General features: G+C 36.6%; 1 protein-coding gene across 1 annotated transcript in view; it reads right to left on the reverse strand.

Annotated features, from left to right (window-relative positions):
- PPM1E (protein phosphatase, Mg2+/Mn2+ dependent 1E) overlaps positions 1-22,211 on the reverse strand; it is a 213,235-nt gene that overhangs the window by 19,600 nt on the left and 171,424 nt on the right. Inside the window, exon 2 of the mRNA XM_060647751.3 lies at positions 2,937-3,055. Within this exon, the coding sequence (XP_060503734.1) occupies positions 2,937-3,055 (119 nt within the window). The remainder of the gene's footprint in view (positions 1-2,936; positions 3,056-22,211) is intronic.

The raw sequence follows: 22,211 nt of genomic DNA on the forward strand, positions 1-22,211 counted from the left end.
GCACCCTGCAACTAAAAAATTCTTAAGCATACATTATGCACAAATGCTAGATTTTGCTCTGAGTCAAATTTTGTCCTACAGTGTCTAAGAGGTACCCATCTAGTTCTACTTTATTAAGTATATTTTTAAAATTAGGAATGGATAATTGAATTTAATCAAATGCTTCTTTGGGCATCTTTTGAGATTATTCTGCTGTTTTTCTTTTGACCTATTAATATATAAATTATGCTAACAGGCTTCCTATTATTTTTGTTTTATGGTCTCTTCAGCACATGCTAAGCATATGGTCAGGCCTCAAGAAAATACACATTGAATGAATTAACTATTGTACTCAATATACAAGTATTTTACTTAAGATTTTTTACATTGATTACTAAGACTGACCCCTCATATCGTTTTTTAGTTTTGTTTCAGGCAAGTTTTGGTTATCGGTGTTATGGTTTACAAATTTTCCTCCTTTGTGCAATTGGATAATTCATTCTAAGAAACATTGGAAGTATCTGTCTTTGATCATTTGAAAATGTTCACCTGTAGAATCATCTATTCTTTCTCCTTTTTGGAAGACTGCTCCTGGGCAATCTTCTCAATCTCTTTCTTCTTAGGTAAAGTTTGTTAACTTGTATTTTTCTAGAAAATACCCAGGTTTTCAGGTTTATTTACACAAAATTTTCATAATTCTTTTAATTTCCTCAGTATTAGTGATCATTTTCCCCTTCTTGTGTTTAATTTTTACACTGGGATATTTTAAATAGATTTTAGGTTGTCTGGATAGGCGTTACATCCGCCAAACTAAATTTGTACCAAGAGACACACAAGGTCATTTAGCAAACATTTTGCTATGGGTGACAAACTTTTAGTTAAGGATTTTTTTTAAGTCTGTTTTTGGAAACAACTAAGAGGAGAGACAATGGCGTTTCATTGGGGACTTGAGTGCCTGTAATCCAGTGACAGCAGACCTTACTCAGTAAGCTCATTTCCCACTCTAATGTGTGGATAAACACAATATGCCCTGTAGAGATTCTCCTCAGCAGCAGTTCACACTGAGTGATTTGGGTTAAAAGGATTAGGGACTTGCAAATAGTTAGATTACAACAGATCATTCTGAATCACAGCCATGGCCTGGAGACATTACTGGGTAATCTATTGAAAAAACATAAAATCAGAACTACCAATGATACCACCATTTCACTTTTGCTATCTTATGGGGGTTCCAAATATTCTTCCAAAATAGGCATGCAGGGCAACACTTCAATCTTGCTACGTTAAGTATTTTCCTTCTGCAGGGAGTGTAGAACATCAGTATGTATAATTGCTGCTTGAAATGGAAAAATAAAATAAAAAAGGGTGTGAAAAAGAGAAAATTGTCCAAAGTAGCAATCCACCCCCTCGCAGCTGTAAATTAGTCATTAGTCGTTAATGTCACTGTACTGAGCTGGAACTGAGTCAGCCATCACCCAGGCTGCAGTGAAGCAGAATTTAATCTCCCTCATCTTTTCATTACAGGGCTTTTACTTCATGCATCAGTAACAGAGGAAAGACCAATGCTTTGTAACAGGAATTCCATCCAAGTTGTCTCTGGAACAATTTGGTTCCAAGTGAATCAATTACTCTCAGTAAAAACAAGAAGAGGAATTCCTTTCTTGCCAATTTTCTGTCAAAAATGATCTAGAGAGATAAAGGAAGAACAGAAATGTTTACTTTTATATCTGCCTCAAGTTCTCTGGGATTAGCTACTCTGATTCATTAATATATGCTTTGCTCCTTATGCACCATGTTTAAAGGCAAATGCTTAAGTTGGAATAAAATGAAATATTAAAATTCCTTAAAAAAAAAAGTTAAAAGAGGGGTGGCGCCTAGGTGGCTCAGTCAGTTAAGCATCCAACTTCAGCTCAGGTCATGATCTCATGGTTTGTGAGTTCGCATCAGGCTATGTGGGGACAGCTCAGAGCCTGGAACCTGCTTCAGATTCTGTGTCTCCCTGTCTCTGCTCCTCCCCTGCTTGTGCTCCCTCTCTCTCAAAAATGAATAAACGTTAAAAAAAAGTTAAAAAAAATAAAATTCCTTAATGATTTTGAGTAGTAATTCCTAATTTATAAGAAACTAGGTATTTCTTTAGAGCCTGGCAAATATGTATAAGCATAATATGTTAATAAAATAGGCCTTCCTTCAAAAATAAAACCTCTTAATTTGCCTGGAAAAAAGATGTCCAGTGATCCATGCAATTAAATCACGTTACATAGTTGTCATAAAGAACTCTATTTATTGGTAGAAATAAAATTTAATATAATGAATGAGAAGTTATGTTACAACTGATTTCTTGAATTTTTATATGATTTTTCACTTGGATTCTTAAAGGTAAGTGAAAAGTTTTAAATAGGTTTTGCTCAAACTCTCTCTCCCCTCACTCACTCATCTTTTCTGTTGTGTCTTCACACTTCTCACTTTACTCTTTCCATTTACCCAGGCATTATTTATGATAATATTTTGTTAGGGCAGTCTCTTGCTCCAATTATTGTCACATATTTTCAAAATACACCTGTATTTTTTCTTTTTCCCTCCTTTTATTGACTAGTTTGAAATATATATAATTTTGCATTTTTTTCTCCTTCTTCTGCTAAAATCAATAAGTGCATAAAGAATTAGATTTCATGTTGTGTAGACATTTTCTGTGTGTCACTACACATGAGAAGATTTTAATATATATATAAAGTTTATTTTGAGAGAGAGAGTACACATGTGAGCACAGGAGGGGCAGAGAGAGAGACAGAATCCCAAGCAGGCTCCATGTTCAGCACAAAGCCTGACATGGGGCTCCATCCCATGACCATGAAACCATGAGCTGAGCTGAAATCGAGAGTTGGACACTCAACTGACTGAGCCACCCAGGCGCCCCATATTTTAATATTTTTAAGCGAATAATGTAGAAAGGTACTCACCCACAGTTCCTTCTGTGCCATCTGTTTCCTTTGGGATATAATGTGCAGAAAGATCACTCTGAAGGACTTCGTCTGATGTGGCTCTGGCTAAAGCAGCAGCCAAAAAGGAAGGGCAATTACTGAAAGAGAAAGGGCTATTTCAGTAAGAATTAGGAAATAATCCATTTAACATTAATAATTACTTAGTATTAATATATTTATCTCAAAACAAAATTATATCTTTAAACACTGTTCAACACATATTTATTGAGTATATATTACGTGCTAGGCATTCTGGCTTGGAATTGGGTATACAATGGTGAATAACACAGACATGACCTCTGACTCAGTAGGGCTTATAATCTAGTTAGGGAGACATGATAAATAAGTAAACAAATAGTTAAAATTGGGATAAGTTTTATAAAAGAAACAAACAGGTTACAGTGATAGAAAATAAAGAGGGGGATACCTACTTAGAATGGTCAGGAATCTGTACCTTGGATTCCTGGATTCCAATAGATTCAGGAATCTATTCCTAAAGAACAGGAAAGATTCAGTTTTGTGGGTGTGGGAAGTTGGGAGAGAATATTCCAGGCAGAGAAAGTACCATGTGTACAGATCCCTTCTGAGAGCTTGGGATGTTTGAGGAACTGAGAAAAGCCCAGAGAAGATGAAGATAGTGGAAAAGGAGGAAAGATGGCAGGGAATAAGGTCAGAGCGACAAGCAATGGCCAGTTATATGAACCTTTTGGACCATGGAAAAGAATTCAGATCTTACTCAAAGTGCAGTGGGAAGTCACTGAAGACTGTGAGCAAGGGCATGCCATAACCAGACATATTAATTAAAATATGACTTTGACTACCAATGGAAATCCAAAAGGAGCAAGAATAAAGAATGGTGTCCAATAACAAGATTGTTGTAATCCAGGTGAGATTGAAAAAAAGAGTATAATCTGGAGAAAGAAAATACAGAACTTGCTGATTACTGGAATACAGAGGTCAGAGAAAAGAATTGAGACTGAGTCCTGGGTTTTGGACTGAGCAACTAGGTGAATGTGGCATCATTCCCCTAGATGGAGAAACCAGGAAAAGAACAGGTTTGTGGGAGGAAAGGGTGAAGAAGAAAGTAAGAGTTAATTTTAGCATGTTAAATTGGAAATATCTGTGAGATATCCTAGTTAAAGGTATCAAATAGTTATTAGATATTCTAGTGTGGAACTCAGAGATGTCAGGAAATTCAGAAGCCATGAATGTACGGATGGTATGTTTTTTTTTTTAAGTTGCTTTTTATTCTTTTTTTTTTTTTTTTTTGTTTTTTGAGAGAGAGAGCGTGAGTGTACATGTGTACAAGCAGGAAATGGACGGGGTAGTTGGGGGGAGAGAATCCCAAACAGGCTCCACACTGTCAGTGCAGAGCCCAATGCCAGGCTCTAACTCATGAACCATGGCATGAGCTTCTGACCTGAGCCAAAATCAAGAGTCAGACACTTAACCAACTGAGCCAGCCAGGCGCCCTTGTATGGATGGTATTTAAAACTGTAGAAGAACATACCACATAGGAAGAGATTATAAAAAGAGTATTGCCTCTTGTGGAATAGGAAGGGTATCTCAAGCCTCACCATTGTATTTGGGTAGTTATGGGAAGGTTGTATAGTTTGCTTCTTTTTTTAATTTTTTTTTTAGATTTGCTTGTTTTAAGAGAGAGAGAAACTGGGACAGGCAGAAAGAGGGGGAGAGAGAGAACCCCAGGTAGGTTCTGCACCATCAGCACAGAGCCCTATGCAGGGCTTGAACTCACAAACCGTGAGATCATGACCTGAGCCAAAGTCAGACACTTAACTGACTGAGCAACCAGGCGCCCCTAGTTTGCTTCTTTAGTCACCATGTTTTCATATCAAGTGGAACTATACTCCAGGAGCTGTCATCAAGAAATTGTACCCAAGGAATCTCATCTGCACCTGACCTCACTGAGTTTCTAAACTTCAAGCCTGAGCCTGATGCCATTAAGAAATGGAACTTTGGGAGACCTTCTTGGGAGGGGGCAAGTGTATTTTGCATGTGTGAAGGATGTGAATTGTGTGGCCAGAACAGACTATGGCAGATTGTTTTTCTAAAACAAGCTACAACAATATTTCTGGTATCTAGTACAGCTGCTTTAGCAGTTCCTTAAAATGCTTAAGTTATTATATAGCCAAGCAATTCCACTTATAGGTATATAGCCAAGAGAAGTAACCATGCAAAAACTTGTATATGTTCATAGCACCATTATTCATAATAGCCAAAGAGCATAAACAACCAACTGTCCATCAACTGATTATGCATAAATAAAAGACAGTATATTCATACAATGGATTATTATTCAGCCATAAAAGGAATAAAGTATACATACATGCTACAATGTGGATAAACCTTGGAAACATTAGGGTGATAGAAGCCAGTCACAAAAGACCACACACTCTATGATTCCATTCAAAGGAAAAGTCCAGAATAGGCAAATCTATAGAAACAGAGTACAGTAGCGGTAGCCTAGGGCAGAGGGGTGAGGTGCGTAGGGAGTAACTGCTGATGGGTAGGAAGTTTCTCTTGGGAGTGATGAAAATATTCTAAATCTTGGATTGTAGTGATGATTAAACACTTCTGAATGTATGAAAACCATTGTACACTTTAAATGGGTAACTTTTATGGTATGTGAATTATATCTCAATAAAGATGTTTAAAAAATTACTGCTTTGTTAAGAACCACTGAATAGTGGAGGTGAAAATAAGATTAGAAATGGAAAGCAAGGAAGTGTGGCAGTGAAGGCAAACAGAAATGGGACAGTAACTGAAAGGGCATATGAGGAGAGGAAGTCTGTTCTTATTTTAGAATGGTGTAGAATCTGATTGTATATTAAAGGAAATGATCTAGTAGAGAAAGGCTGATAGATAATGTAGGACACAGGGGATGACCAAAGGAGCAAAGTTCCTGAGAAGGCAAGAAGAGATGAGATCTAATTCATATCTGATAATGCTGACCTTTGATAGCATGAGGCACATTTCACCAGTTGGAGAAGGAAGGAAGAAAATGGGTACAGATGCAGGTAGGCTTCTAGACTTCTTAGTAGGAAATAAGAGTATTCCCATCTAAAGGTATGATTCAACAGTAACTTATTGAGGCTTACAGTGTTCCAGGAACCATTCTGGCACTCAGGATATAAATGACCAAAAAAGACAACTCCTGCCTTTGTAACCCTCATACACTGTTGGCGGGAATGTAAGTTGGTGTAGCCACTATGAAAAACAGCATTAAGGTTCCTCAAAAAATTAAACCAGAGATACCATACAACTAAGTAATTCCACCTCTGGTTATTTACCCAAAGAAAACAAAAACACTAATTCAAAAAGATATATGCCTTCCTATGTTTATTGCAGCACTATTTATAATAGCCAAGGTAAGGGAACAACCTAAATGTCCATCCACAGAGGGATGAAGAATTATGTAGTTTATATACAATTGAATACCAGCTATAAAAAATAATGAAATCTTGCCTTTCAAGATAACATGAATGAACCTAAGTGAAATAAGTCAGAAAAAAAGACCATATGATTTCACTTATATGTGGAATCCAAAAATCAAATGAATGAACAAAGAACAGAAATAAACTAATACAGAGAACAAACTAGTGGTTGCCAGAGGACAGGAAGGTGTGGAAAATAAATGAAGGGGATTAAGGGGGACAGACTTCCAGTTATAAAATAAATAAGTCATGGGGAGGAAAAGTACAGCATAGGGAATACAGTCAATAATAGTGTATATAATTGTTGGATCACTGTGTGGTTTACCTTAAACTAATATTGTATGTCAATTATATTTTTTTTAAAAAATGGGTACCTGGGTGGCTCAGTTGTTTAAGTGTCTGACTTTTGATTTCAGTTCGGGTCATGATCTCACAGTTTGTGGGATCGAGCCCCATGTCAGGCTCTGTGCCTGTCTGACAGCACAGAACCTGCTTGGGATTCTCTTTCTCCTTGCTTCTCTGCCTCTCCCCAACTAATGCATTTTCTCTCTCAAAATAAATAAACATTAAAAACAAAAACAAAAATAACCCCTCCTCTGGAGCTTAAATTCTAGAGCATGGCTTCTCAATGAATCAGCAGTTCTCAAACTTTTGCAGACATCAGAGTTACCTTGCAGGGCTTGTTAAAACACAGATTGCTGGGTCTCATCCCTAGAGTTTCTGACTCAGTAGATCTGAAGACTTGAAAATTTTCATGTCTAGCAAGTTCCCAGATGAGGTTCATGCTGCTGGTCTAGGGACAACACTTTGAGAATCATTGGGGTAGGTTATCAGCTGGGTGGTAAGGGTAGAAAGAAAGTACATGCAGCAGGAGGGATGAGAATGTAGTATGAAAAAGAGAGTAGGACTGTCAGTGCTAAGAGACTGTTGGAACCTTGAGACAATTTTTAAATGAAACCAGTCTTTTTGGTTGTACGATTTTCTCCATCTATGTTCATGTGTTGGAATATGTGTAGGTAAAAAGAATTGTCTAGTTTGTCAAGATTTGGGATTTTGCAAGGTAAGTATTAAAAAGTGAAGAAGAGACATGGAAATTTATTATCTTTTAAGCATGTGATTACAACCTTAGACCTTGGACTTTAAATTTTTTTTTTTTTTAATGTTTATTTATTTTTGAGACAGAGAGAGACAAAGCATGAACGGGGGAGGGTCAGAGAGAGGGAGACACAGAATCTGAAACAGGCTCCAGGCTCCGAGCTGTCAGCACAGAGCCCGACGCAGGGCTGGAACTCACGGACCGCGAGATCATGACCTGAGCCGAAGTCGGCCACCCAACCGACTGAGCCACCCAGGCGCCCCAAGACCTTGGACTTTAAAGTGGCTAAGAAAGAAGAGACACAAGTGGCAAATCAGTGTGATCTATATGTAATGAAACAACTGTAGTTGGGAGCACTTGGGCACATAACCTGGAAGAACGAAATATTGTAGCCTGAAAGCAGGATGCCTGTGGATAGGATTTTGGAGCCAGTGCAATTTTTGTGATAGCAAGGTTTAGGTGAGGCTAAGAAAGTACGTAGTTGAGTGGTTTAGAAACAGATAAAATGACAATGTTTACATTCTAAGTCTTGAAGGGAAAAAAATCATAAAATTAGCTATCCTTATTATTCATCAGTATTTTTCAAATTATAGGTTGTGATCCATTAGTGGTTAATGAATTTATGAATTGTGACCAGAATTTTTTTTTTTAAAAAAGGAAATAGGTACAAAATCTATAAAGAACTTACCAAACTCAACACCCAAAAAACAAATAATCCAGTGAAGGAATGGTCAAAAGACATGAATAGACATGTCTTCCAAAGAAGACATCCAGATGGCCAACTAACACATGAAAAAATGCCCAACATCACTCATCATCAGGGGAATACAAATCAAAACCACACTGAGATACCACCTCACACCTGTCAGAATGGCCAAAATTAACAACTCCGGCAACAACAGATGTTGGCAAGGATGCAGAGAAAGAGGATCTCTTTTGTACTGCTGGTGGGAATGCAAACTGGTGCAGCCACTCTGGAAAACAGTATGGAGGTTCCTCAAAAAATTAAAAATAGAACTACCTTACAACCCAGCAATTGCACTACTAGGTATATATCCAAGGGATACAGGTAGGCTGTTTTGAAGGGACACATGCACCCCAATAGCACAGCAGTGCTATCGACAACAGCCAAAGTATGGAAAGAGCCCAAATGTCCATCAACGGATGAATGGATAAAGAAGATGTGGTATATATATTCAATGGAATATTACCCAGCAATCAAAAAGAATGAAATCTTACCATTTGCAACTATGTGGATGGAACTAGAGGGTATTATGCTAAGCGAAATTAGAGAAAGACAAATATCATAGGACTTCACTCATATGAGGACTTTAAGAGACAAAACAGATGAACATAAGGGAAGGGAAGCAAAAATAATATAAAAACAGAGGGGGACAAAACATAAGAGACTCTTAAATATGGAGAATAAACAGAGGGTTACTGGAGGGGTTGTGGGAGGGGGGATGGGCCAAATGGGTAAGGGGCATTAAGGAATCTACTGAAATCATTGTTGCACCATATGCTAACTAACTTGGATGTAAATTTTAAAAAATAAAATAAAAAAATAATCTAAAAATTAAAAAAGGAGATAGGGTACATGAGGTAAGGCTAAGTATGTATTCTGGAAACATACGTAAGTATATACTGAATCCTGATTGTGATAAAAAAATTTTTTTTGGAAGCCACTGCCCTTTAACAATTATGAAATAAACTGATGGCATCCCTTGAAATCCAAATGTTTTATAAGCCATATTACCATTTCTTCTTTCATGCCAAGTTAACTGAATTTTTCTTGATAAGTCAAAATTTTTCTCCATAGACCTAAATAAACTCTTTGTTAGCATTGCTTGACTTTACTTTTCTATCATGCTTTATTTTAGCCAGTCACATCCAAATATTTTGCATAAGTGGAATTTTAATATATACTTAGAAGATTTACTTGGTCCTTTTGTTTCAAATTTATATTAAAATTACCTTAAAACTTTTATTGTAATCTTATTCCCTATAATTCCTCCCCTGCCAAGAAAAAGGATATCTTTTGTGTAATTATTAAAATATCTAGGATCTAGGAGGCTCACCAAAGGTAAGAATATGAAAACTTTAAAGAGTAAGGCAAGAACCATTAGTCTCATTAATGTGTCATCTGCAATACATTTTTAGTCCCAGTTAATGTAATTTTTTACTTTTTGTCAGACAGAATGAAAATATTTTCAGTGAAGTAGGAAGGAGGATTAGCTGACTAATAGCTAGATATAAAACATCAAGCTAGACGCTTCACCCACATCAGCTACTTCTACCTGTCAAAAAGCTGTAACACTTAGCGTGAATAAGTTCTTATGATTTTGACTCTGAAGTGAAAGTGATTATTTCTGAAAAATCAGAATTGCAAATATATTTTAAAACATAGTCATGTCAAAGAATATTTGATACAAGTCAAATAAAAACTTATCATTAGAGCTTGTCATTTTTAAGAGAATTATCCAGAGTGACTAACATGATAATAACATAGCAAAACTGCTTTCTTTTACCATTTCTTATACAACCCTTGAAAGAAGCATATACAGTGCTCATACAGGTCTCAAAGTTTGGCAAATGTATTGCATAGCAAATATCAGAGGAAGGCCAGTACTCAAGGCAGTTTAGGGAACTGAGATTACAGATGTTATTATCTTGAGAGCATTGCTAAAGTAGAGTATGGTTAGAAAATTTTTAACTTTTGCAGTGTGTGTCATTTTGGGAGACTGGCTCTTTTATTTAAAAAAAAATTTTTTTTAAGTTTATTTTTTTTGAGAGAGAGTGAATGGGGGAGGTGCAGAGTGAGGGAAACAGAGAATCCCAAGCAGGTTTTGCCTGATGCAGGGCTCGAACTCACAAACTGTGAGATCATGTCCTGAGCTGAAACCAAAAGTTGGACACTTAAGTGACTAAGCCACCCAGGCGCCCCAGGAGACTGGCTCACTTAAAGTCAAATACCAATTTATTACTTTCTTGTTTGCTTTAGGCATCAAAGTACATACTTTTTGTCTTCACAGATAAAAATAAAATCTTTGTCTAGTTTTTATCTAAGTCATATATAAACTATACACAAGCCTTTGAACAACGCTGAAACATCATTAATTAGGGGTCCATTTAATTTTAATTTTTAAGTGTAGTCACATAAATAAAACAAGCCACTTCATTAAAGCTCTTTATGTTAGTTATGCTACATGGATGCAGATTTGAATTTCTGTGTATATTGACTTTCTCAATGTTACATATTGTAAGGCAGAAATCCAGACTGTATTAAGCTTCATAAACTGTACTGTATAATCAATTCTTGCAGTGAATCCACTAGTTATGAAAGAATCCATCAGATTTTGTATAGCTTGTTTTCTTACAGACACATCTATACTGTAAACATAATATAACATAATATTGTCACCAACTGGTTATGAAGCTTAATATTTCAAACAAGAGAATACTATTTCCTACCTCTTTAAAAATATTTATTTACAGGGTGCCCTGCATGGCTCAGTTGATTAAGTTGGTTAAGATCCCACTCGCAATCTCAGCTCAGGTAATGATCTCACATTTTGTGAGTTTGAGCCCCTCACTGATGGTGCAGAGCTTGCTTGGGATCTGTTTCTCCTTCTCTCCGCTCCTCTCCTGCTTGTTCTCACGTGCTCTCTCTCAAAATAAATAAACTTAAAATTTTTTTTTTAAATATTTATTTACAAGAGGGTCGCCAGGGTGGCTCAGTCCATTTAGCCTCTGACTTCAGCTCAGGTCATGATCTCACGGTTTTCTGAGTTCGAGCGCCATGTCTTCCTGTCAGCGCAGAGCCTGCTTCAGATCGTCTGTTCCCCTCTCTCTCTGTCCCTCCTCTGCTCCTGCTCATGCTCTCTCTCTCTCAAAAATAAATTTAAAACATTTAAAATATATTTATTTACAAGAGCTTTTCATTATACCTCCATTCTATAGGTTGATGAGTCCAATTCACATTTTCCATTAGAGAAAAGAAAAGGAGTCAGACTGGAATTGAATCTGAAAGGTAGCTCCCTTCTAGCACTGTGTATTGCCATCTTGGTACAGAACAGAACCCACAAAAAGTTACTATGGCATAAAAACATTTAATTTGCATTCATTTTCAAATATTATGGGTAGATAAATCCTGTTAGATGGACAGGACAGTATTTTAGTCAGATCTTTTTCTAAGTTGATTTGTTAGTACCTTCCACATGCATGTTAAGACAATATACATTTTAAGGCTGCAAACTGAATTCTCATTATAAACCAGGCTAGGAAGCATTTTCATCACAATGCCAAACCTACACAAATCACTAAAGACATTATTAGATAAATTAGAGGTTTAAAAGTACATCCTTCCTGACACTGGCAACGTGGGCGTTGGCATAGCACCCACAGCTGTGTTCCAGCAGTCGTGGCATAGCATTGCTAAGGTAATAAACATTCTGGAAAGTGGGAAGTTTCCATCAATTAACTTTGAGAGACTCGTCTAGAACAGCCTCATCTCAGCCCACATGTTATGATGATTCTATCTACTGAGTATACCCTTGCTACGGTGACAGCACTTAAATGTTGAATTTCTGATCACCGCCACCACCCCCCACAAGTTAATCATATGTATTCTAAATCTAGAATAACACATTAAACTAAAAATGTTTAAAGGCAAAGTTTCCACCTGACTTGGTATTCTTTTTCTTAGTGGACCAAACAATTAAAATCAGGGCTGAATTTTTCCCTCTTTAAAGCTATTTTCTTTCTTTCTATAGCAACCTCAAGGAATGCCACCTGCAGTCAACGGACTGTAATGCCCACACATCACAGATTCTCTTAGTTAGCTTTTCTGAATCTAAATAATGTTACCTTCCAAATGACTAGTTCCTGCAGTTCTGAGTATGGGGTTCTCACAAGAGAAATTTCATTCCCTACTGCTGCTATTAGTGTAATCTTAACAACCACTTGTTCACACTGACCAGGTTGACATTCAAGCAAAAACAACAGTATCCTAAGTTTTCTGTGAAAAGCAATCTAGATGCTACATACTTACACAAGGTCAAACTACCACTAGTTCCACAAGACCACAAAAAGAAGAGAGTTTAGCATTAACTATCTTTCTTGTCAATCCTTTCTCCATGACCAAAAGGAATTAAATAGCACAAGTTTACTGAAAAGCCTGAAAATACCACCAATGTGACCTTCCTGTTGCTAAATCCTATACTCTCTTCTCAGGTCCGACCCATTTAGCAGCTGCTAAGTGACTGCTGCCATCTAAATGTTCATCATTCCCTCTTTGATATACTTTCTTCTCTAGTCTTCTAGATCATCATACTCTCTTATGTAACTTTTAGGGTTCTGTCTTCTCAGTCTCCTTTGATGGTTCTTCCTCTCCTCCTTGCACTTGTAATTCCTCTATTATAAATCTTTTCCTTTTTGCATAGCCTTTTACTTTTCTAGTATTTTACATGCGTTTCTTATTATGTTTATTGTTTATGTCTCCACTCCTCTTCCCACTTAACTGAAGACATTTTTATCTGTTTTTGGTGATTGATGCCCAATGCCCAGATAAGTGCCCGACACACAGTGATCAACTTTGCTGAATGAATAAACTTCTCTTTTTCTGATTTATATATGTTTAAGCCATTCCCTAACTCCTTACAATGAATGTTCCATAAGACTAGGAAATCAGTATATTTATGAAAGAGTATTCCACATAACAATATTGAAATCTTACATGTAGGCTATGAAACAGTCTAGCATCAGTAAATGGGTGATAACCATTGGCAAACAGGAATTATGGTCATATTTACACTTTTGTTGCCAACTCAAATAAATTGTGCATGCTCAAATAAATGTTTGTATTAGAGACTTTAGCTCTTCTCACTAAAAAATAATGTATTTAAATTTCAAAAGCATGTATGGCTTTTTTTTTTTTTTTTTTTTTTTGGTAGGCTTCATGCCCCATGTGGAGCCCAGTGTGAGCCTTGAACTCACAACCCTGAGATCAAGACCTGAGATGAGATCAAGAGTCTGACACTTAACCTGAGCTACCCAGGTGCCCCTGTATGGCTTGTTTTTTTGTTTTTTTTTTTTTAACTTTGTGAGCCTCACTTTTTAAAAATAAATAATGTATTTACTTTTTAATTTATACTCGAGTTAGTCAGCATATAGAACAACAATATCAGGAGTAGATTCCTTAGTGCCCCTTACCCAGTTGGCCCATCCCCCCTCCCACAACCCCTCCAGTAACCCTCTGTTTGTTCTCTATATTTGAGTCTCTTATGTTTTGTCCCCCTCCCTGTTTTTATATTATTTTTGCTTCCCTTCCCTTACGTTCATCTGTTTTGTCTCTTAAAGTCCTCATATGAGTGAAGTCCTATGATATTTGTCTTTCTCTAATTTCGCTTAGCATAATACCCTCTAGTTCCATCCACATAGTTGCAAATGGTAAGATTTCATTCTTTCTGATTGCTGGGTAATATTCCATTGTATATATGTACCACATCCTCTTTATCCATTCATCCGTTGATGGACATTTGGGCTCTTTCCATACTTTGGCTGTTGTCGATAGCACTGCTGTAAACATTGGGGTGCATATGTCCCTTCAAAACAGCATACCTGTATCCCTTGGATATATACCTAGTAGTGCAATTGCTGGGTTGTAAGGTAGTTCTATTTTTAATTTTTTGAGGAACCTCCATACTGTTTTCCAGAGTGGCTGCACCAGTTTGCATTCCCACCAGCAGTACAAAAGAGATCCTCTTTCTCCGCATCCTTGCCAACATCTGTTGTTGCCTGAGTTGTTAATTTTGGCCATTCTGACAGGTGTGAGGTGGTATCTCAGTGTGGTTTTGATTTGTATTCCCCTGATGATGAGTGATGTTGAGCATTTTTTTCATGTTGGCCATCTGGATGTCTTCTTTGGAGAAGTGTCTATTCATGTCTTTTGACCATTCCTTCACTGGATTATTTGTTTTTTGGGTGTTAAGTTTGGTAAGTTCTTTGTAGATTTTGGATACTAACCCTTTATCTGATGTGTCGTTTGCCAATATCTTCTCCCATTCCATCGGTTGCTGATTGTTTCCTTTGCTGTGCAGAAGCTTTTTATTTTGATGAGGTCCCAAGAGTTCATTTTTGCTTTTGTGTCCCTTGCCTCCGGAGACGTGTTGAGTAAGAAGTTGCTGCGGCTGAGGTCACAAGGTTTTTGCCTGCTTTCTCCTCCAGGATTTTGAGGATTTTGTCTTAGGTTTAAGTCTTTCATCCATTTTGAATTTATTTTTGTGTATGGTGTTTAAGAAAGTGGTCCAGGCTCATTTTTCTGCACATCGCTGTCCAGTTTTCCCAGCACCATTTGCTGAAGAGACTGTCTTTATTCCATTGGATATTCTTTCCTGCTTTGTCAAAGATTAGTTAGCCATACATTTGTGGGTCAATTTCTGGGGTCTCTATTCTGTTCCATTGATCTGAGTGCCTGTTTTTGTGTCAGTACCATACTGACTGTCTTGATGACTACAGCTTTTAATACATCTTGAAGTCCGGCATTGTGATGCCTCCAGCTTTGGTTCTCTTTGTCAAGATTGCTTTGGCTATTCGGGGTCTTTTCTGGTTCCCATACAAATTTTAGGATTGTTGGTTCTAGCTCTGTGAAGAATGCTGGTGTTATTTTGATAGAGACTGCCCTGTATGGCTTTTTAATAGGAATTCTACCTCGATCAATATTTTAGGTTTTTTGTTTTTGTTTTTGTTTTTTTTTAATGTTTTTTTATTTTTGAGAGTGAGACATGGCATGAACAGTGGAGGGGCAGAGGGAGAGGGAAACACAGAATCTGAAGCAGGCTCCAGGCTCTGAGCTGTCAGTACAGATCCTGATGTGGGGCTTAAACCCACAAATTGTGAGATCATGACCTGAACCAAGGTTGGAGGCTTAACCGACTGAGCCACCCAGGCACCCCAACCAATATTTTGTAATAATCAACCAGTCTTAAGAAAGCAGGGACTTACTAAAATTACGCACAATTATCCTTTGAAACACAACCAGAGGTAGAACCGTCTTAAATGGTTCTAGTAATCCATATTACTATTTCTGGATATTAATTAGGTCAAAAGCTGTTGCATATACATTCTGAATACAATAATATCAATATAACAAAATTATATCTCCTTTTCAGGAAAAATGATAAGAATACCTATAATTTTTGGAGTTCTTAATATATGCTAGCTAATGTACTAAGTTCTTTACATTTTTAATTCTTACAATAACGCTGTGAAATAGGATATATCTAATATGAATATCTTAGAGAGGTTAATAGTGGAGTCACATTTTAAACCCAGGTTTGTAAGTTCTGAAAGCTATATTGTAAACCTCTAGCAGTATAATTGTTTATCCCCAAAACACGTGCGATAATAATTCTTCAGAATTTACTGATTGAGAAAACAAGACATAACAATAATCTGCTAAAAATAGTGTAGTTTGTCAACAATGTGGTGGCTACAGGAGCTGGGCCCTGCTTCTCATGTCTCCATGAACATAGCCTATGTAGTTACTCATTAAAAAAATTTTTTTTTGTTAATGGTTTTATTTATTTTTGAGAGAGAGAGAGAGAGGGAGAGAGAGAGAGAGAGAGAGAGAGAGAGAGAGAGCATGAGCAGGGGAGGGGCAGAGAGAGAGGGAGACAGAATCCGAAGCAGGCTCCAGGCTCTGAGCTGTCAACACAGAACCTGACTCAGGGCTCGAACCCACAAGCTGTGAGATCATGACTGAGCCGAAGTCGGATGTTTAACCGACTGAGCCACCCAGATGCCCCTATAGTTATTCATTTTAATTAAAAAGTAATACATGCCACATATTTCTTGAAAAAAAAAAAAAAAGTACAAAAGTATTTAAGGTAAAAAGTAAAGGTAAAAGTTATCAGTTTGTTATATCCTTCCAGACTTTTTTCTACACAGAAAAATATAGCTTTGTCTTTACTGTAATATAAATGAAATGCCATATGTGTTATTATAACATAAACTTTTCCCTAATATGTTTTAAAGAGCTTTCCATTTCAACACACACACACATACTGCTATTTTAAGCTGCTACATAGGTCCTCTATCAATGGACATTTAGATTTATAATTTTTAAATACCATTAACAATGGTTCAGTGAATATCTTTACATGCCTTTCTGTGCACACTGCACAAGCTATATAATCCATTATGTTATTTTTTAAAAATTTTTTACGTTTATTTATTTTTGAGAGGGGGAGGGCAGAGAGAGAGAGAGGGAGACAGAGGATCTGATGTGGGGCTCAAACTCACAAACCTTGTGATCATGACCTGAGTTGAAGCTGGATGCTTAACCAACTGAGCCATCCAGGCACCCCAAATATTTTTATTTTTATCAAAATATTGCAATGTTAAATATACTGGAATTAAAATAAAAATATAACAAAAATATTGCAATTGTATACTTTTTTTTAATGTTTATTTTTGAGAGAGAGAGCAAGAGAGCACAAGCAGTGAAGGATGGAAAGCGAGAAGGAGAGAGAGATTCCCAAGCAGGTTCAGTGTTGTCAGCACAGAGCCTGAGGTGATGCGGGGCTTGATCTCACTAACGGTGAGATCATGACATGAGCCGAAATCAAGAGTTAGAGGCTTAACTGACTGAGCCACCCAGGCACCCCTGCAATTGTATACTTTTAAAAGTCAAATTGAACTAAAATAAGTTTCACAGCGAAAGACAGAAAACCCCTATTTTTCTCTATGTCCTAGAGGCTACCATCCTCAATTTTTTTTTTTTACCATTTTCCTCTGTTTCCATCCTACTAAATGTTTATATGCATATTTTTTTAAGTAAGCTGTACGCTCAACATGGGGCTTGAACTCACAACCCCGAAATCCAGAGTCACATGCTCTAGTGACTGAGCCATCCAGGTGCCCCTATACTGGTGCTTCTTAACATATCAATATTAGATATCAAATATATTATCTTCTCTTTATGGTAGAAGAGGTGTTAGTTCTTCTTGACTTATCAATATTAACTATATTTTTCACCATAATGAAGATTTTAGTGATTCTTCTCACACATACAACTTTCCTCCCCTCCAACATCTGGTTAAATCAGTAAGTTCAAAATATTAGAGCCATACAATAAGTATCAATTTCTAAGCAAATAGTAAGATCACAATTCCTTTCCTGTACAACTATTTTGTTTTTCTAGAGCTGATAACTGCCTCTTCAATTTGCTTTAAGCACACCTATCAGTATTTTTTCCCAAATGCTCTAACATAATTGTGACACACCACTGAATAATATTTTCTATATGCTCAAACAAATCAGTTCCTTTTCTTTTCCCCTGGAAAACTCCCTAGATTCTAGCTTTGGTGCACAAATGACATCCTGGTAGTTCCTCATGAAGCTCTTCTGTGTTGGGTCACCTATTTTCTAGATTCCAGGTTTTCTTTTCTTCATACTATCTCTCTTCTTTATAATCCCATTCTTTTGGGTCGTATAGTATTTACATTAACATTATTAATAACATGATAAATTTCCCTAGAATAGTAATGTCCACATTAATCCTATGGATTCAGGATCGGGTTTTTTGCTATATTTATCACTTGGTTAGCTAAAAAGTCTGTCTTCTAGTAATTTCTCAAGAAGGCATCAGAAAAATTCTATTTTCTAAGTTTCTTGTTCAAAAATGTCTGTTGCCTTTTCACTTGAACAACAGTTTGGCTAGATATACAATTCTTGGGTCATACTTTTTGTCCTTGAGGACTTTACAAATACCACTCTCCACTGTCTTCTGGTACTTTTCTGAGAAAAATTCTGAAGCCAATATTTCTCTCCCTCATATGTTGGGTTTTTGTTTTTTCAGTCCAATAACATTAGTAGATTATGTAGTCATTCATTCATTCATTCATTCATTTTTTGGATTGTGTCTTCATGTTAATTGTTCCATGCAAATTTTTCCTGGCTCACTGATGTGCCTCTCAATCTGCAGATTCAAGTCTGCATTTGTTTCTGAACAGCTTCCTTGAAAAACATCCTTAAATATTACATTCAATTATGTGAATTTTATTCTTCAACAACAATTACTCCCTTTCATCCATGTGTCACATCTAACATTGGCTCTCCATTCCTTTTAAACACTTGGTTAGTTTCCATTTCCTTTTGTTCATTTTTTCTCGATTTTCCCCTCCTGCACCTTACTATGTTTTTCAGAAATGTATATTCTCCTTTTTGCTGCTTCCAATATGCCCTACTGTGGGTAAAATGCATTATTAAACAGCATCACATGCTATAGAGCAATCATTCATGAAAGGAAGAGTCAATCAATGTGGCAAACTTCACTGTTGTCTTAAGAAATTGCATAGGCACCCCAACTCTCAACCACTACCACCCTGGTCGGTCAGCAGCCATCAACATCAAGGCAAGACCTTCCACCACCAAAAGGATGACAACTCGCTGAAAGTTAGATGATGGTTGGCATTTTTTAGCAATAAAGTATTTTTATTAAGGTATGTACCTAGGGTTTTTTTTTTTTTAGACATAATGCTATTGCACACTTAAGAGATTACAGTATATTGTAAACATAATTTTATATGCACTTGGAAACAAAAAAAAAATTTGACTTACTTTATTGTGATATTGCTTTATTGTGGTGGTCTGGAGCCAAACCCACAATATCTCCAAGGTATACCTGTATTTTATTCTTAATTTCCTCCAAGCCAACAGATGGGCAACCAGAAGTTGCTAATAATACAGGGTCTCTTTCCTCACATTGCTTTTTCTTCATATTAAAAAAAATACAGTGTATTTCCAATTCCTCATTCAGCTTCTCCTCTCCTCTTTTGTGGTACCAAATTAGGTATTAAGAAGTTCCTGCTGGTAGCCCATGAATGGTTCCAAAATTGTTTATTTTTGCCCCACAGGGCATACCACTTTCTTTGGAACATATATCCTATTGGCTTTTATGGAGATGTGCAAATGTAGGCAACCTATCTCATCATTTTCTCAAACTCATTTGGCCTTTTTTGCATTTGACAGCCCTTACTCAATTTTGTCATTTGGTGTTGGAGATATTTCCTACTCCTGCTGAAGATGGAGTTTGCATTTTTCTTTTTCATCCTCCTTTATTATTTTTTTCCCTAGTGATTTCTGAGAGAAACAGACAATGCCATCGTTATTCTACTATTTAAAAATCTTTAGTGAGCCCTTACTTTTTTTTTTTTAAACTAGGGATCAAACTGCTTTTCAGAGATAGTGATAATTATTCTCATAATACAGACACCTGCATTAACTCTATTTTTATTCTTTAAAACATTTTTTTAAGTTTATTTATTTATTTCGAGAGACAGAAAGTGAGAGAAACTCCCAAGCAGACTCTGCACTGTCAGTGTGGACAGGGACCCCGGGCTCAAGCTCATGAACCGCAAGATCATGATCTGAGTGGAAATCAAGCGCCAGATGCTCAAACAACTGAGCCCCCCCAGGTACCCCAGCTTTATCTTGATTCTTGAGTAAATAAGATAAAATGATACTTTCTTGAAGGAGCACATATTCAATGAGTTGAATCAAATACATTCAACTATGAAGCCTACTAATTAGGGAAAGAAGTGATCCTGGAATCAGGAAAACTGATGTGTGATAAAGCTGTTTGAAACTTGGATTTTATGCTATTTAATTTATAGTATGACCTTGTATTAGGCATTTTGCCCTCTGTAAACTTAAAATCTTTGTTTGTAGCATGGATTTTGTGTAGAATTTAGAAATCTTGTTTATATATAAATTCATAACAACTAATTTTGAGAGTTAGTATCAAATCACCAAAAATTTATGAAGTGTTTATAATTACCTTCCATTCGCCTTCCTGCCCTCTAAATTATTCCAGTAAGCCTAAGAAAGATTTAAGCCAGGCAAAATCCATAGCAGGTTGTACAGCCCTTTCTAGTTTACACAGCTAACATAATGTGCAAAACCAACTACGTTCGCCAAATTTAAATAAATCACTAAGGAGGAAAAGCTGTGATTTATTTACCTACTTTTATTTTAAAGGTTTTATTTTTTAAGTAATCTCTATACCCAATGTGGAGCTGGAACTCACGTCCCCAAGATCAAGAGTCATATGCTCCACCGACTGAGCCAGCCAGGCGACCCTTGCCCTCATTATTGTAACCACACATGAGTATACAGAAGTTCCAACAAATGGTCTGGAAAATACTTGCATCTTATAAAATGTGATAAAACCTCAATTAAATTCTCAGGATAGAGGTAGAAGGAATAATGTCTGATATTGAAAATAATGACAATTTATCCCAGACCTCCCAAACTTAACAGAATTTAAAATGGTGAGTTAAGATTAGATAAACAAGCTAACTTCTCAGTGGTGTATATAAACAAAATACTAAAAACATAAGCAAAATAACATGATAACATAAAGAAATCCAGCAGTGTTCTATGTATAACTCCCTAGACCTTTCACTTTGTTTAAAAACACATTTTGTGTAGAAAATAAGGAATATGAATCTTTTTATTTTGCATTCCTGGGCCAGCTAGAGACTGGAAGCTGATTGACCTTTTAACTTTTTTCAGTGGCCACATTTTGGTTCTTGATGTACCTAGAAGTTTGTAAATTAGATTAAACTTCTCTTCTGGAAACACACACACACATACGAAATCTAGCAGGGTTTCATGGGAGTTCTGTGAAAACTTACATCCAGCCAGAAACATCATAGATGTTACCACTTACTTTGCTTTACTCCTTGGAGTAAGTAAGAAAGAAATTGCTTTTGGGTATCAAATGCTTTGTTCCCTTCTTAGTATTCTATTATGAAATTTTTCAAATGTACAAAAAAGTTGAAAGAATTTTACAGTGAACATTCATATACCCATCACTTAGACTCTTCCATTAATACTTTGATACCCACCTATCCACTGATCAAGCCACCTCATTTTTTACGTTTTAAAGTAGCATACAGGTATCAGTATACCTCCCTTTAAATACTTTAATATGCATACAATTAACTAGAATTCAATATTTATTTACAAGTTTTAGTAAAATTCACATGTAATAAAACACAAAAATCTTATATTTACTTTCACTGAATTTTGACAAGTCCCTGTCAAGATACAGGATATCATCATTATTCAAGAAATTCCTTCATTCCTTTCTAATCAATCTCTATTCCCAGCTTTTCACTGTTCTTACCTTTTACCACCATAGATTAGTTGTACTTCTTTTTTTTTCTTTTTTAAAGGCTTAATTATTTATTTTGAGAGAGAGAAAGTAAAAGAGGCAGAGAGGGAGAGAGAATCCCAAGCAAATTCCTCCTCACTGTCTGCACAGAGCCCATCACAGGACTCAATCTCACAAACAGTGAGATCATTACCTGAGCCAAAACCAAGAGTCAGATGCCCAACTGACTGAACTACCCAGGTGCCCTAGTTGTACTTCTTCTTCTTTTTTTAATGTTTATTTATTTTTGAGAGAGAGAGAGAGACATAGCATGGGTGGGAAAGGGGCAGAGTGAGAGGGAGACACAGAATCCAAAGCAGGCTCCAGGCTCTGAGCTGTCAGCACAGAACCCAACGTGGGGCTCGAACCCACAATCCGTGAGATCACGACCTGAGCCAAAGTTGGACGCTTGACCAACTGAGCCACTCAGGCGCCCTGCAGTTGTATTTCTTCTTGAACTTTATATAAACAAATTCATGTAGAAT

This window comes from Panthera onca, chromosome E1 (assembly GCF_046562875.1).
Source record: "Panthera onca isolate mPanOnc1 chromosome E1, mPanOnc1 haplotype 2, whole genome shotgun sequence".
Classification (NCBI taxonomy): Eukaryota; Metazoa; Chordata; class Mammalia; order Carnivora; family Felidae; genus Panthera; species Panthera onca.